Raw genomic sequence first — 17,519 nt, forward strand, 5'->3', positions numbered from 1 at the left:
TCCTTTTAATATTAGAACCAATGAAACTAGAATATACATTAATTATAGTCTCATTTACCCCACTTAACGTTATGAAATTGGTTATTATGATTGGTTGAGGAGAGCCCAAAAGTGATTACAGTAAGCAAAGTTCATTGTTTTCTATGTTTTGCGATGGTACACTTTTCCTAAAGACGGACTTATCACACTGGATCAAACATTGAACAGAATGACCTTCAGACACACAATTTGCAGAATAATTCTATGTATTTATTTCATGATATACATTTTGGACATAACATCCCTCTTCGGTCCTAATACACAGATCATTTTTTTTTAAATCTACTAACAACTTCCCTCCTACTCAAGCAATATAGATGTGTAAGAGGAAAGTTATCAGTAAATTCTTTTAGAATGTAATTCTACTGTGAATTCATTATGATTTCATCAGTTTTTATGGAGGTTGTGTTGAATTGTACAAATTTTCATTCAAGTTTATGTCGTGGTTAAAATGTTCTTATTTGGTGGAATTTTGTTGTTGTGAAGTTTTTATTATAAAATTTATAATGTGTACACACACACCTACAAATTCTAAAAAAAAAAAGGATCTGTGTATTAGGACCGAAGAGGGATGTTATGTCCAAAATGTATATCATGAAATAAATACATAGAATTATTCTGCAAATTGTGTGTCTGAAGGTCATTCTGTTCAATGTTTGATCCAGTGTGATAAGTCCGTCTTTAGGAAAAGTGCACCATCGCAAAACATAGAAAACAATGAACTTTGCTTACTGTAATCACTTTTGGGCTCTCCTCAACCAATCATAATAACCAATTTCATAACGTTAAGTGGGGTAAATGAGACTATAATTAGTGTATATTCTAGTTTCATTGGTTCTAATATTAAAAGGACATGTTAAACAATTAAAACTTTCTAAATTGAAGATTTATTAATTAATAATGATTCATCAAGTGTTCTTTCCTACAGTTTTTTTACATCATCATCTTGATCAACTAGCATATAACTGAATGCCAGTAATTCAGTAATTTAAATTACTGAGTCACAACATAATTTAATTGTAAAATGTTTTTAATTAAACATTTTACATTTAAATTATTGGTTAAGATAATGATAATCAGTAACTGATAATGACTATATGTTAAGACTAGTAACACAAAAAAAAACTGGGTTTATTGTCCCTGAAAACTTCTCCAGTAAAAAGTAAAGAGTGGAGGTGGTAGTCAGTGCCTTTGACCCCGTGATAGTAATCCTTTAAACCAAATATCATCATTCCAGGGGTCAGAGTAGTTTGTCTGGTGACCAGAGGTTTGAATAAAACAAGAAAAAGCATGACAAAGGGGATGCATAAAATCTGTTGGTCAGGAAGACAAGTTGACATGAGGACATGCCTCAGTGATTCCAGTAAAGAAACTTCTCCAAGAAAGGAAGAAGAATAGACAGCTTGAGTCTAGAACTTGGAACTAATATGGAATCTGATCGCGCGATCACAGTCAGGGTCTTGAAATATGACAATAAACTAAATAATATTTAAATACTTTCTTCAAGTCTAGAAGTGTGTTTCTCACCTTTACAAATCCCTCCAATGCCCTGATAACAATTCTTATGAACTCTCACTGAACACGATGAACATAATATTGTGCGCGATTCATTCAGATCGCATATATGAACAGAACAAGTCTTTCTCAAAACAGATTACTTTTTTCTAACCTCAAAAACATAATCTGTTTATAAGTAGAGGAACACTTGTATTCATTTCATCTTATGAAATTTGAGACTCATACTTGCATCGCATTATAACAGAGTTGAGCTATATATATACTGTATTTCATTTACGAGTAAAACCTCTGAATAGTTTACAGTTTACAGTAATACAGTTTAGAGGGCTATTTTGAATTATCCATACTTTCCACTTTTACATGAACACTTGTGCACTAATTAGCATGGATAATTGGGAGTTTGGTATATGTGAAAAAGAAAGGTAAAGTTATTTCTTTTCATACACTGCAAGAGCACTTGGCATCAGCAGCATGTAAACTACTTCAATGAATGTCAGCTATCAATAAATGATGATGATGTTAGGCAGAAATTGTTCTAATGAAAAGTATAAAATTGGCGTTTACATTCTATGGGATCATTCCTGGATACTCATCAAAAAGAGAGCTAAGTTGATTAATTATTAAATATAACAAGTAGGCTACATATAAAAAATATAATGGGGACATTCATCAAAGTGTGAATCCTGTGCTGTTCTGTACAGTTGTAAAATATTGTATAATCTGTCTCAATAAAAATATCACATTCTAAAATAAGTTACTTACATCATCGACCATATGTTTCTTTGGTGGATTAAATTCTTCATGATAACTTCTACCACTTGGAACATGAATTAATCTTCCAGTGATACGACGAACAAGCACCGAATCATCAATACTAAATTCTATAACCGAATCTAATTTTGAATTACGTTTCTCCAACAGTTCATCCAACTAAAAATAAATTTTGTAAAAATGAGAACCGTAAATCGTTTTATGGCATATTTTTTTTACCCTTAAAATTAAACTTGAATAAACTATTTTATTTTCATTAATTTTATTATGACAAAAATTCTATTTTAATTGCATTTCATTGGCTACTTAAAATCATATTATACGAACAATGAAAGTTTTAATTTACTTGCCTTTTCTGCTTGAACAACAGTCCTTGGAAACCCATCCAATAAAAATCCATTTTGACAATCGGACTTATCCAAGTTTCTGTTTATTAAATCTGTAACTAAATCATCGCTAACTAATTTTCCATCGTCCATTACTTTTTTTAACGTTTTTCCTAAATCAGATCCCGATGCTACTTCGGCTCGAAGCATATCACCTGTAAAATTTTTTACTAGTAATTATTTTTAAAATAATTAAAACATTTAAATTTAAGATAATAAACTCAAAGTTAGGAACAACTTTTTCGCAAAAATTATATCTAAAAAAAAATTACTGATCTTTATAAAATTACAGAAGTAATTACATATAAAAATATCATTTAACTAAAAGTTAATCATAAAATAAGAAATGTATAATGTCTAAAACTTAATACAATGAACTTCTGATTGCTTTTTTCCATTGTCCTATTTTGCATGTTTTCTCATAGCGCACTTTTCCTAAAAGACGGACTTATCACACTGGACCAAACAAGAAACGGAATGACCTTCAGAAATGTAATTTGCAGAATAATTTTATGTATTTATTTCATGATATACATTTTGGACATAACATCCCTCTTCGGTCCTAATACACAGATCCTTTTTTTTTTTAGAATTTGTAGGTGTGTGTGTACACATTATAAATTTTATAATAAAAACTTCACAACAACAAAATTCCACCAAATAAGAACATTTTAACCACGACATAAACTTGAATGAAAATTTGTACAATTCAACACAACCTCCATAAAAACTGATGAAATCATAATGAATTCACAGTAGAATTACATTCTAAAAGAATTTACTGATAACTTTCCTCTTACACATCTATATTGCTTGAGTAGGAGGGAAGTTGTTAGTAGATTTAAAAAAAAATGATCTGTGTATTAGGACCGAAGAGGGATGTTATGTCCAAAATGTATATCATGAAATAAATACATAGAATTATTCTGCAAATTGTGTGTCTGAAGGTCATTCTGTTCAATGTTTGATCCAGTGTGATAAGTCCGTCTTTAGGAAAAGTGTACCATCGCAAAACATAGAAAACAATGAACTTTGCTTACTGTAATCACTTTTGGGCTCTCCTCAACCAATCATAATAACCAATTTCATAACGTTAAGTGGGGTAAATGAGACTATAATTAATGTATATTCTAGTTTCATTGGTTCTAATATTAAAAGGACATGTTAAACAATTAAAACTTTCTAAATTGAAGATTTATTAATTAATAATGATTCATCAAGTGTTCTTTCCTACAGTTTTTTTACATCATCATCTTGATCAACTAGCATATAACTGAATGCCAGTAATTCAGTAATTTAAATTACTGAGTCACAACATAATTTAATTGTAAAATGTTTTTAATTAAACATTTTACATTTAAATTATTGGTTAAGATAATGATAATCAGTAACTGATAATGACTATATGTTAAGACTAGTAACACAAAAAAAAACTGGGTTTATTGTCCCTGAAAACTTCTCCAGTAAAAAGTAAAGAGTGGAGGTGGTAGTCAGTGCCTTTGACCCCGTGATAGTAATCCTTTAAACCAAATATCATCATTCCAGGGGTCAGAGTAGTTTGTCTGGTGACCAGAGGTTTGAATAAAACAAGAAAAAGCATGACAAAGGGGATGCATAAAATCTGTTGGTCAGGAAGACAAGTTGACATGAGGACATGCCTCAGTGATTCCAGTAAAGAAACTTCTCCAAGAAAGGAAGAAGAATAGACAGCTTGAGTCTAGAACTTGGAACTAATATGGAATCTGATCACGCGATCACAGTCAGGGTCTTGAAATATGACAATAAACTAAATAATATTTAANAAAAAATAAAGAAATATTGTTATTCAGAAAAGTATGTTGTTTATTGTGTTTATACTCTGTGCAGGATAAAGCTGCTGTCTGTAATAACATATTCAATTATTTAATTTTGAGAATTCTGTTGAAATATTTTGTTAAGTTTTCTCTCTCTTGTGCTGTGTTGTAAAACTTAAACGGACTTTTAATTAAGTTAAATATATATATCTCAAGAAGAGTGCATTTCTTGAACTGACCAAAATATTGAAGATATCATCCTTGACTTCTTACATACTGCAAGCAGCAAGACATATCTTTTACAAAATAGCAACTGACAGTGTGAATGTGTTATCATCTTTGGTACTGCTCTGTAATGCTCCTCGCTGTTTTAAAACTAAGTGTAAAGGGCAGACTATTAGAAGTCAAATGCAGGAAGTTGTTCTGAATGTTTGTTCATACATTGAGGGAGCTAATCTGACCCTAAACATAGAAGCTACTGAAGAAACTGCAAGGTTGACCATCGTTTGGTGTTTCACCATCTTTGCTATGAAGAAGTAATGGAGTGTGACAGATGGAAAACTTTGGATACTAGGCCAAAAGAGACTTTGGAAATTGAGCAGCGACATGATGCCATATGTTGGGGATGGTGAACCTACGGCACGCGTGCCCAAAATGGCACTATAGAGAAATCATCTGGCACGTAACATATCATACGATTTTGATTAATCATCTGTCTTTTTCAATCACCCCAATTAATGTAAAAAAAGCTTATTGAGAACAATAAGCTATTTTTTTACATTTATTTTAATTAAAGCATATTCGTTTAATTTCTTTAAATATTGTTATTTGAAGTTTAAAACTTTGGCATGCATAAACATCTTTAAAGCTAAGTGTACTTACTATATGGCAGGCGGGATCAGAAAGGTTAGCCACCCCTGCCATATGTGATAGTTTTACTTACACTTACTATGAGGTATTGTATAAAAATATTTTTTCACAAATGAGCCACTAACATTAAACAAATTTGAACAATATAATAGTGATCCTGATTTGCCAATTATTTCCAAAAGATTACATAAAGTTTTGAAATAAATCAGCGTTGTTTATAATTGTCATAGAAAGGTGATAAACCAATAAACATGATATATCTAAGGGCACAAATCTCAAATTTAACAGTATCATTCAAAGAAAGATATTTTCACTTAATAAAACTTGGACAAATGCTGGCCATGCAATGTCAAGATGTTGGCAAGATAAAACTGCATTTTTGAAGGGCTTGTCATCTGAAAGAATTACTTACATCTTTTACACACATCCATGTAACACAAGCAGGCATAATATGTAATGAGGATATGTATTTCTGAAAAAAGCAACTGTTTTCCAAAGCCAAAACACACCACTCCGGTATTGTTTAGTGCACGAATCCCTTTTAAACTACACCTATTCCTCAGGCCGATCACGTGCACTTCGAAGAAGCGGTGTACATAAGAAAAAAAATACCGTCCCGAGGACGGGGTCAGGCCCGACAAGAGATTAAACATTCTGAATACTATGATGAAAAGTCTAGATCACTGTTCAAGGTTCCACTTAAGTATCCTAAACTTAAAGATAGTTCCATTCCAACGTTACTTCCAGATTGTCCCTTTGTATTCCTCATCTCACATTACTGTAAGAGAAGGACCAGAAGAAAAGCGAAAACATTTCGACACTTGGCATGTCTTTTATTATATCAATAAAATTGTTTTTGCAGATGTGCAGACAGATCCAAGTCCTTTAATAACAAAATCTGTTATAATCAATGAAAATTTATGGGTCAGTATATTTATTGGTAAAATTTCATTGAAAAAGTTAGATAATTTTAATTTTCCTCTACGTATAAATGGTATTAATATTCTTGAAATACAGAAAAAGTTAGAATATGTCAATGATTCAGATAGTGAAAACAATTCAATAGACCTTTCAGCTTCAGAGTAGCATTTCAACTGATGTATCAAATCTCAATTATTTGTCTGAACAGTTATCTGTCAACAAACATCAGTATAACTATGCTGCAGAACTTTTGATTTTATTTTGTTTACTGTTTTCTGTATCTCCTAATGCTTTACTTCATTCGTAAAATTTGCTCATTATTTAGTTTAAACTCTACAATTGAACAATTTGAAGAGAATTTTTTATTATATGCCAAAGATTTCAAACTTTAAGTTGACTGTAGTTTCATTATCTTTTAATGATGGATGAAATTCATCCGAAATCATATTTTGATTACACGGGTGGAAATATTGATGCAGGACACAATAGTAAACAACTTGATACAAGTGCTTATGTTTTTATGGCACAAAGTTTATCATCTAGGTATAGAGATGTTCATATATTACCCATTCATAAAATTACTGCCGAAGATTTGTTTTCATGCTTAAAAAAAATAATCTTTAGTTTAGAAGAAATTGGTTGTAAGGTAATTAATAGTGATGACAATGCTATTAATGGCAAGGCTGTTTTTTTTTTTTTTTACACAAATTCACCAACATTTGTAAACATGTTTTAGATCCTACAAGACCTTTGTTTTTTATATATGATTCTGTTCATTTAAAAATATAAGAAATAATTTGTTTTCCCAAAAAAAAATGATGGGAAGTTAATGAATTACATTGACTTTGGAAATAAAACTTCAATGAGAACTGCTTCATATATACAAGTAATTCTTCAAAAATTATAAGCTTTAGATAATGGACGTTTGATTAAATATGTATATGGATTATCGTTAAAAGCTTTGTCTCTAACTAATATAATATAAAATTTATACTTCAAATATTTAATGATTGTTCAAGGTTTGGAACATGATGAAAAACTGATTGCCACATCAGAGTATTTAAAAATAATATATTCTTGGAAGGTCAATAATGAATGTCAAAACTATATTTAAAGATGAGTATAAGAAAATAAATTTCGAGAACCACTAAAACTAATAGTGATGATGAAATTTTTTTTTTTTTGAACAATTTCATAGATTGGTTAGAAAAGTGGAAGAAAGCCAATTACAACACTGGAGTCTTAAGAAACACACGCTGCATTATTCCACATTACTTATGCAGGGGTGGTGCTGCAGCATAGGGCCAAAATCGTCACTTTGCGATAAAATCCTATCCGCTTGTTTCGACATTCATCATGAAATTGAATCACACTTCAGGAAAATGTCGAGTTTCCATACAATGGGAGTCCCGGACACCACACACAGCGATTTAATGAGGTCACGCGGCAAGTTTGAGAAGAAAAGTAGGAAATGACGTAGAGAACCGAAGGCAGTTTTGGGCAAACAAAAATTATGACAGAACATTGTGATCAAATGTGTTCAGTAATACATTCATTAAAAAATGATTCCTGTTGCTAGCACTGGGAGGGCCAAACGTTCGGGTCTCCGATTCAAAAGAAACTTGGTGAGCATGTAGCCCTAAACACAAACAGCCCATCGTCCAAATAATAGGACCCACTTCTCAAGCGTTTACAAAAATTGGCCCTTTGAAAATTTAGTGTTTAGTTTATAAGTCTTAAGCTAATAATATCTGTAGTATAAAATGGAATGCGGTGAATGTAATTTGAAATATAAGCAAAGCGTAAATATAAATATTAAAGTGAAGCATATAAAAGACTAAAAATAAAATTTGATATTTTCCCACTGAGAGAAGTGTTAAGTCTCCCTATGTTTTATTTTATTCATAATTTTATAATTCCATCTGATAATCTTGCTGTATTAATTTTTTTTATAGAATAATAAACGTGCTATTTTACTTTTCGGATCGAGCGAAAAGGCTTGTAATTATGACCCAAAAAACACACGCTACTGCAAACAGCGCCAATTGCACCAACTGGATTTTGAAGTTGGAGCAATTGGCGATGTTCGCAGTAGCGGCATAATTGGCAAAATGGTGGTGATATATTTAAATTTTCTAGAGCGACCCATGCTTATGCCATTATTGAAATAGATATTGTATTCGTTTTGCTGTGCTAGAAGGCCCTCTCCACAGGGCCTTTTATTTTTTTTAAAGCAATTTTTATGAAAATTTCCTTTTTGTTCCTGGTTCCTAAGGCCATCGGAGAGCCGCGGTTCCCTACTTTAAGAAACTCTGATATAGAATATGAATATAATTTTATTCTCAGAATATGTCCGTAGTGCAACTAAATATATATAAATTTTAATAGTAAGTTTTCTTGTATAGATATCTCAGAAACCACATTTTTATAATTTATTATATCCAAATATTTAAACAGTTCTTCAGTTCATTTACGTATATTTTTCAGAATCAAATCAGATCCCTTTTCTCCAATCATAAGAGCGAGAGCTTCCGTGTGACCTGTATTTATTTTTGGTATTATCGATGCATCGATAACTCGTAAACCTTTTACTCCTTTCACTCTGTAATCATAAACAATAATGATATATTTATACCCTACGAATATAAGAAAAAAAAAATCTAACATACTTTAATTGAGGATCCACAACAGTCGTATGATCTTGAGGATCTCCCATCTTGCAAGTTCCAGTTGGATGATAATTAGTTAGAGTAAATGATCTAGCAACGCATTCTAAATATTTATCACTATATAGTTTATACGTTTCACACCCCGGAAAAACGTTAAGGAAGGGCCTAACTCCATATTTCTTCATCACTTTAGTTGAACTGATTTCTAAACACTTTTTCATACCTGCAAAGTACAAAAGAATTATGACTCTTTTGCACATATTAAGTAGAGAATTATTCAGTATCTGTGAATTACTAAAGGAGTTTTTTTCATTGCAAATGGCATTCTGCTCACCAAACAGCGAGATTTTCAAACTAAAATTCAACTTTGACCCTAGGCCTCGTCCCTACGTATAGTGAGATCGTAAAGTCCCTCGGCAGTGGGAGGAACTTCTAATAATGATATAACAACATAACAGACAGATCTTAATATTTATGAAAAAGATCCTTCAGGAGTATTCGTTGCCGCTTTAAGAAAGATGCGCTATACCTAGGTTTAACTGTACCCAAAAATATTACCTTCAATTAGAACTTTAATATCTTGGGGTTTATCAAAATAATTCGGATTAATGATAGGAGGCTGATGTGGATCTATCGAGGCGAGCTTGATTTCACCAACGCTTTCGGGCCTCATTACAAGTGGAAAACAGAAAAAGCTGCTAATTCCAGTGTTTGGTTTAAAAACTTTTTCCCACAGCTGAAAACAGTAAAAATATTTTTGTTATTGAGTTAATTTTTATGAAAACACCAGAAAATCTTTGACTAAAAATGGATAATTCTTACTTCTTCAGTTATATCGTAAACATTTTTCATGATAAGTCCGTAGTCGGATGACGGAGTAGCAGAAGAAAACATCAGTTCTATATCTGGCCATTTGGATTGATTATTATATTTGGTACTTATAAACCCGATGGTTTCCGTTATCAGACCAGTAAGTGGCCCTAATTGAAATTATAAATATATTTTATTAGAACTGTAAGGTTTTCAAATGGGATGAAACATGCCTACACGAAAAATTCTGGGCAGTATATCACGTTACGTTTTAGACAGGTGTTAAGTTGTTTTACAGTCATTGTAACGATTGAAGATGAGTCCATTCCACCCGGTTCCTATCTGTTTGGTGGAATTTACTATGTTGTTTAAGAAACGAAATTTGGCATGGTAACTTGTATGTGAGGGGCATTGATGCTATTAAATTTTGGAATACTGAACTCGAAGGGTGAGGAGATAGAGGGAGATCAAGTGTCATATCTCGAGAGGGGTCGGATTTAATGAAAATTTTAATTATTATTGGCATTTACGATATTTAAAAAATTTCATCTTTACCCTCAAAATTAAGCCTTTTGTCTTTTTATTATAATTAATAATATAAAAGTTATTTTTTAAACAAACTCAATACAAAGGTAAGTTACAGAACTCGTTTCCAGATTCTTTAAATGTTACAACACGTTTTAGAGTTAAATACAATGAGCTAGAATATACTATATAGGATGGCTGTGACCATGCTCTTGGTGGCAACGACGGGTACTATCGACGAATTAAAATATTCTCACTGGTTGCCTTTACACAACAGAAATGCCACGCTTCTTGACTAAAAGGAAAATGACGGACGTGTATTCAATTTTCCTCAAACAGGGCGTCGCCTCAGCCAATCTATGTAGTATATTTTAACTCTTGTGGAATAAATTATAAAATGATCTAACTTTTCTTTTAATTATAATGTTGCAATAGAGTAGAGGTATATTGATATTATATACTGGATAACATATTATTCAATATTTCGTTTTATATTCAAATAGATTTTATTGATTGATTAGCATAGTTTAGCTCTATAAATGAGCAGAAATATGTTCATTGCAGTTGACACTTATCCTGAAAGGGGCCATGAGGAAAGGGGAATATTACTCCGATATTCAGTGTCCATGAGGAAATGATACCTTCATTCCTACTGATTTTGTCTTTGCTCTTTTCGCCCTATGAGCACTAAGAGAGCATTTTTAGAAAGCTCATTATGGATTCGGCCGGCCCAGAATGATGCAGCTGGGTCTTGAGAGATGGGGCCCAATGTTTTCAAGACGGATCACCCCTCGAAAAATTGGGGTTTTTTGACCATCCGGATTTGATCCCGGGCCCTCCAGAGTGGTAGAATGCCACTTTAACACTTTATTGGGCAATTACCTTGACAACAACAATATTGTTGTTACATTAAAAATAGAGGCAAGACAGCTAATGGTTAAGAAAGGAAAGGTTTCAGCTCTGGAAAATTCGGATTAGATTCTGGTTCAGGAACCTCATAATTTTTCACGGGTAGAATTTCCTAGATATGTCGAGCACGCGCCCATTATTGGTCGAACCTACTATGAGCAGGGACGAAAGCTTTATTAATAATACTCACGAGGAAATATTTTACAAAAAGTAAGTAAGGATAGAGCCAATAAGAAACAATGCTTACAAGCTTTTGGTTAGAATTTTTAACTTAAAACATATTTAATCGAAGAAGTCACAAATATCAATAACTTTTGAAAGCAAATCTGCAAATTACATATAATATATTGTCTAATATCTAAAGTCACAACTATTTAAATTTATACATACCTTCTTTGATATAATAAGGCAAAGCCCCTAAAACAATACTTTCTGCCATATTATAAGTCACCGATTTCTCTACCGTAAAAGGTACACCAACAGTGACATGGTCTTGCAAATTTTTACCAACTGGAAGATCTGAAACAACGGGTATCTGAAATGTTTAATTTAAATGTTAAAGGAACTTTTGAGTAACGCAAATAAATTGTTTTTTTTTTTTTAAAGTAAAATACCCCCATTTTCTGAAGATGTTCCTTAGGACCGATTCCGGATAACATGAGGATCTGTGGAGAATTTATGGTTCCCGCTGACAGGATTACTTCTCTCGTAACTCTCGATTCTTTTATTTTATTCTTGTGCTCGAATTGCACGCCTGTTGCACGCTTATGTATATCAAACAATATCTAAAATGAAAATTTATTTCCGCATTATTACGCATAATATTAGTATTTATAATTTAGATAATTGTCAAATTAACTTACTTTAATAACTAAGGCTTCAACGGCAATATGCAAATTTTTTCTTTTGTATATTGGTCTGAGGAATGCATCGTAAGTATTACAACGTCTACCATTAGTGACATATCCTTGATTAAGCATAAATGCTTTAAACACAAAATATATATTATAAATAAGATATAAAATCTGATATTTTACACAAGAATTTAGAATATGATAAGGATTTACTTTCGGGATCTGGTCCGTTGTAATCACCCTCTTTGTGACCAATTTCCTTAGCTGCATTCACATAAGCACGCGCAAGAGGTGTATAGTACTTAGTTCTTGATATATTCATCTCACCTCCCACTCCATGATAACCTAATGAGAATGCAATTTCAACTAATTTTCTCCTTAAGTAAATTTCTTTTCCACGATGTGCATTACATGTGTATTTCGGTTCGGTTCAGTAGAGCGTGTTTGATTACCGTCAGTTTAATCATAACCATCCTATATTAATTAATTTATGCAATAGAATTATATCATACCATTAGAAACTATGGAAGCATCTTGATTGTTTTCCCATTTAGTAAAATAAGGAAAAACTTCTTTCCAACTCCATCCAACAGCTCCATTTGCTGCCCAGTTATCGTAGTCTTTTTCGGTTCCTCGGACGTATAGCATGAAATTGATTATACTAGAACCTCCCAATGCTTTTCCTCTTGGAATGTAACTTTTCTGTAAAAATAATCATTCATTTTTTTTTTCTCTTTATCACTTTTAAATGTCCCAATAATAACGGACTAGTTTTACTTGTTCAGTTTCTCATCTGTCGTCGTACTTCGGTCGTCGCGGGCAAAGATTATACTGTAATGGACATAAAAATATCCTCTTAATGCTCACAACGTAGCGGCTCGATGGCCAAAGGTTTGGGCGCTCTAGGACCAGTGGCGGCCTTAGGGGGTGGCGAGCAGGGCAATGGCCCGGGGCCTCGCGCAACAACCAAGTAGAAAAAAGTTGATATTTAAAACTTTATTTTATCCTTGGCTATTAGTTATAACAATAAAATAAATTTAATTTATAGTACAGTATATATTAATATTAATAAGTGCCTACTCNAAAAATTTTACAGGTGATATGCTTCGAGCCGAAGTAGCATCGGGATCTGATTTAGGAAAAACGTTAAAAAAAGTAATGGACGATGGAAAATTAGTTAGCGATGATTTAGTTACAGATTTAATAAACAGAAACTTGGATAAGTCCGATTGTCAAAATGGATTTTTATTGGATGGGTTTCCAAGGACTGTTGTTCAAGCAGAAAAGGCAAGTAAATTAAAACTTTCATTGTTCGTATAATATGATTTTAAGTAGCCAATGAAATGCAATTAAAATAGAATTTTTGTCATAATAAAATTAATGAAAATAAAATAGTTTATTCAAGTTTAATTTTAAGGGTAAAAAAAATATGCCATAAAACGATTTACGGTTCTCATTTTTACAAAATTTATTTTTAGTTGGATGAACTGTTGGAGAAACGTAATTCAAAATTAGATTCGGTTATAGAATTTAGTATTGATGATTCGGTGCTTGTTCGTCGTATCACTGGAAGATTAATTCATGTTCCAAGTGGTAGAAGTTATCATGAAGAATTTAATCCACCAAAGAAACATATGGTCGATGATGTAAGTAACTTATTTTAGAATGTGATATTTTTATTGAGACAGATTATACAATATTTTACAACTGTACAGAACAGCACAGGATTCACACTTTGATGAATGTCCCCATTATATTTTTTATATGTAGCCTACTTGTTATATTTAATAATTAATCAACTTAGCTCTCTTTTTGATGAGTATCCAGGAATGATCCCATAGAATGTAAACGCCAATTTTATACTTTTCATTAGAACAATTTCTGCCTAACATCATCATCATTTATTGATAGCTGACATTCATTGAAGTAGTTTACATGCTGCTGATGCCAAGTGCTCTTGCAGTGTATGAAAAGAAATAACTTTACCTTTCTTTTTCACATATACCAAACTCCCAATTATCCATGCTAATTAGTGCACAAGTGTTCATGTAAAAGTGGAAAGTATGGATAATTCAAAATAGCCCTCTAAACTGTATTACTGTAAACTGTAAACTATTCAGAGGTTTTACTCGTAAATGAAATACAGTATATATATAGCTCAACTCTGTTATAATGCGATGCAAGTATGAGTCTCAAATTTCATAAGATGAAATGGATACAAGTGTTCCTCTACTTATAAACAGATTATGTTTTTGAGGTTAGAAAAAAGTAATCTGTTTTGAGAAAGACTTGTTCTGTTCATATATGCGATCTGAATGAATCGCGCACAATATTATGTTCATCGTGTTCAGTGAGAGTTCATAAGAATTGTTATCAGGGCATTGGAGGGATTTGTAAAGACATTAGTGACATTTATGTTTGCAACACTTTCAAAAGACAAGAAAAATTGCAGAGGAACGTCAAAAATAACACAGAGGCCAGAAAAGAGCAGCAGAAAAATGATTGAAATTATTACAAATAAACTAAAAACAGTTGAAGTTGGGGACTTTATTGAACATTCGAAAGGTTGACCAAGGCCATTAGACTGCCAAAATGTAATAGGAAAAATTCTTCTTGCAAAAAATGTTTATCAAATTAGAACAAAGGGTGGCATAATTAAGACCTGTTTCAGTAGAAGTGATTTCCAGATTTCTGGGATGCAAATTCTTGAAGACATTCCAGAAAAATATGTATCTCTATGTGAAGCTGTGGGGAAAGAATCAAAATTTGGTGGACAAGGATTTGCCAGTTGTAAGTGCATAGTGTCAAAAAAAAAAAAGTTCACATGTAAGAAGGTAAATCAATTGTGCACATCAAAATTTCACAGCAGTTCATCATGTGCAAATAAATAAATGGAATGTTTGTGCCCTAAGTGAAACTGTAAATCAGTATTTTTCATTTTTACTAATTATTATACTATTTTTTTAACAATTAACTTTGAACAAAAGTCTTCTAGAAATTTAATATTATTTTCATAAAAGTTCAGTATTATTAATTTTTGATATAACAGTGTTACTCCATATTATTCATTGTCATATCACATATGAGTATATTCAAGCTTTGTATATATTGTAATTAATCATTATTTTTTCCAATTAAAATTATTATTCATTATTCTTCATTATTAATTTATATCAGGGATGTCCAACCTGCAGGCTGCACCCTAAATTTTTTAGGAACATTTTCATTTATTTTGGTAAAGTATGTTGTAAAAATTATTCTTGTTTCACTGGATACACTTTGATGTCGTAATGAGGTAATTGATGCTAGAAAACTGTACTACTTCACAAGAATAACATACTGTTGTGAACAATTCTTTTCATGCATGAAAAACATAAAAACTGCTGAAAGACATAGGTTGGATGATTCCCATTAAACTAACAGTCTTAGAATTAAGACGTGCAATAAAAGCAGATATTGACAATATTATAAAAGGAACACAATGTCAAAAAATCGCATTGAATTTATTTTTATATTGTGTGAGTATAATTTTTTTTACTGTCAATAATACAGTATTTTATGTAATTATATATACAGTATTTGTTATTAAAATTTGATATTCACGTTTTGAACGTTTTAAAAGCATATATTTATATAAAGTACCTTTTTGGCCCGCGGAGTATATGTAAATTTCTAATTTGGCCCATTAGGAAAAAAGGTTGGATATCCCTGATTTATATTATTAATTTCTTTTATCATTATGTTGTATTATGTTAATTATTTTAAGGTTACTTTACAATAATAATCTTTCTTAGACATCTGTCTGCTGTTTGTCTAATAAGTCTTTTGTGTCTTCAGAATATTACAATAAGCCTAGAATCAATCGGGCTAATTGAACCAACTTAAGTTCACTTTCTTAATTGCTTAAAGCTCTGTGGGCTGATTACAAAATGCCTAAGTAATTTTACACTGAATAGCAAATACATAATGATTTTCCTATTTGCCAGGTTCATTGTAAAATGACGGTGGAAAATCAGGTACAATGAGCCTGATTATCAAATTTGCCTACGACATATACACCAGATAATACTAAAATAGATTGAGAGTTCTATCTGAATTAATAACTGGGGCAAGGAGAAATTGGGTGTATGTAATCATACTTCCAAATAAGAGAGACTAACTTTAATGAAATGTTGTTGATTAGATTCCCATCCAAAAAAGATATGATGTTTGCTACTAACAACTGGTACAAATTTTACAAGAATTTTGCCATTTCTTGCCACTGATCTATATGTCTAAGAAGGAATTTAAACTGCCTAATCACTACCTAAAGTTTTGTAGCATACACAATTAATTTTCCTATTCATAAGATTTACTTATTTTTATAAAATCTTTACACACACAATTTTAAGTAAAATGAATTTTAAAATTATAAATTTGTTGTAGATTACTGGTGAGCCTCTAATACGAAGATCGGATGATAATGTTACAGCTCTGAAGAAAAGATTAGACTCCTATCATAAACAAACTCAACCATTAGTAGATTATTATTCCAAAAAACACTTACATACACAAATAAATGCAGACCAAAATCCTAATTTAGTATTTTCTCAGATACAGCTAGCTTTTTCTAAAGCAAAGACTAAAGATTTAGTTTTCTTTGTATAATAATAATAATAATAATAATTTTCTTATATATATTTGGTACAAAATTATACTCTTTCATTGGAAATACTTTACAAAATATAATAATTATTATTATAACAAGGTTAATATTGACACGATGATTGGTTTTTACAAAATTATACATTATAAAATTATTTCTTTACAATTTGACAATTTAATGAGTTTTTTTAATATAATTTTTTTATTAAAAAGTTCAAAGTTTTTAAATAAAAAAAATATTATATTGTTTCAATGTTAAATTTATAAACAAAAATTTTTGTAAATATGGCAGATTTTTCATAAATTTTAATTACTGTTTGCGCTCTTCAATTATGGCAAAAAATATTAGTCTATAGGTTACTGTTAATCAATTATTATAAATTTCTGTTAGTATATAATTATTGATTTAACAATTTAAAACATTAAAAGAAAAAAATAAAGAAATATTGTTATTCAGAAAAGTATGTTGTTTATTGTGTTTATACTCTGTGCAGGATAAAGCTGCTGTCTGTAATAACATATTCAATTATTTAATTTTGATAATTCTGTTGAAATATTTTGTTAAGTTTTCTCTCTCTTGTGCTGTGTTGTAAAACTTAAACGGACTTTTAATTAAGTTAAATATATATATCTCAAGAAGAGTGCATTTCTTGAACTGACCAAAATATTGAAGATATCATCCTTGACTTCTTACATACTGCAAGCAGCAAGACATATCTTTTACAAAATAGCAACTGACAGTGTGAATGTGTTATCATCTTTGGTACTGCTCTGTAATGCTCCTCGCTGTTTTAAAACTAAGTGTAAAGG

At 31.2% G+C, this 17,519-nt stretch overlaps 4 protein-coding genes across 5 annotated transcripts in view; 2 read left to right on the forward strand and 2 right to left on the reverse strand.

Moving 5' to 3' along the window:
• Nucleotides 1-17,180, forward strand: part of LOC111636806 (adenylate kinase 2, mitochondrial-like) — a 24,864-nt gene extending 7,684 nt beyond the window's left edge. The window contains exons 2-4 of one of the 2 annotated variants that reach the window (XM_023382144.1): nucleotides 13,153-13,352; nucleotides 13,544-13,711; nucleotides 16,491-17,180. In XM_023382144.1, the coding sequence (XP_023237912.1) occupies nucleotides 13,167-13,352; nucleotides 13,544-13,711; nucleotides 16,491-16,712 (576 nt within the window). In that variant the 5' untranslated portion in view covers nucleotides 13,153-13,166 and the 3' untranslated portion in view covers nucleotides 16,713-17,180. The remainder of the gene's footprint in view (nucleotides 1-13,152; nucleotides 13,353-13,543; nucleotides 13,712-16,490) is intronic. The other variant, XM_023382143.1, reaches the window with a different exon arrangement.
• On the reverse strand, nucleotides 2,287-3,018 carry LOC111636809 (adenylate kinase-like). The gene is made up of 2 exons (XM_023382146.1): nucleotides 2,679-3,018; nucleotides 2,287-2,487 (listed from the first exon to the last, which is right to left on the reverse strand). The coding sequence occupies exons 1-2, from the start codon at nucleotides 2,862-2,864 to the stop codon at nucleotides 2,302-2,304; spliced, it is 372 nt and encodes a 123-aa protein (XP_023237914.1). The 5' UTR covers nucleotides 2,865-3,018; the 3' UTR covers nucleotides 2,287-2,301.
• LOC111636795 lies at nucleotides 5,281-8,469 on the forward strand. The gene is made up of 4 exons (XM_023382127.1): nucleotides 5,281-6,425; nucleotides 6,507-6,526; nucleotides 6,702-6,944; nucleotides 8,254-8,469. The coding sequence occupies exons 1-4, from the start codon at nucleotides 6,041-6,043 to the stop codon at nucleotides 8,467-8,469; spliced, it is 864 nt and encodes a 287-aa protein (XP_023237895.1). The 5' UTR covers nucleotides 5,281-6,040.
• LOC111636804 (glucose dehydrogenase [FAD, quinone]-like) lies at nucleotides 8,717-13,046 on the reverse strand. The gene is made up of 10 exons (XM_023382140.1): nucleotides 12,843-13,046; nucleotides 12,578-12,767; nucleotides 12,279-12,410; nucleotides 12,075-12,196; nucleotides 11,826-11,996; nucleotides 11,602-11,746; nucleotides 9,790-9,947; nucleotides 9,526-9,703; nucleotides 8,968-9,190; nucleotides 8,717-8,900 (listed from the first exon to the last, which is right to left on the reverse strand). The coding sequence occupies exons 2-10, from the start codon at nucleotides 12,711-12,713 to the stop codon at nucleotides 8,765-8,767; spliced, it is 1,401 nt and encodes a 466-aa protein (XP_023237908.1). The 5' UTR covers nucleotides 12,714-12,767; nucleotides 12,843-13,046; the 3' UTR covers nucleotides 8,717-8,764.
• Nucleotides 17,181-17,519: the final 339 nt, after the last annotated feature.

The sequence above is a fragment of the Centruroides sculpturatus genome, unplaced genomic scaffold (genome assembly GCF_000671375.1).
Source record: "Centruroides sculpturatus isolate CEXI.00-Female unplaced genomic scaffold, Cexi_2.0 scaffold1091, whole genome shotgun sequence".
Classification (NCBI taxonomy): domain Eukaryota; kingdom Metazoa; phylum Arthropoda; class Arachnida; order Scorpiones; family Buthidae; genus Centruroides; species Centruroides sculpturatus.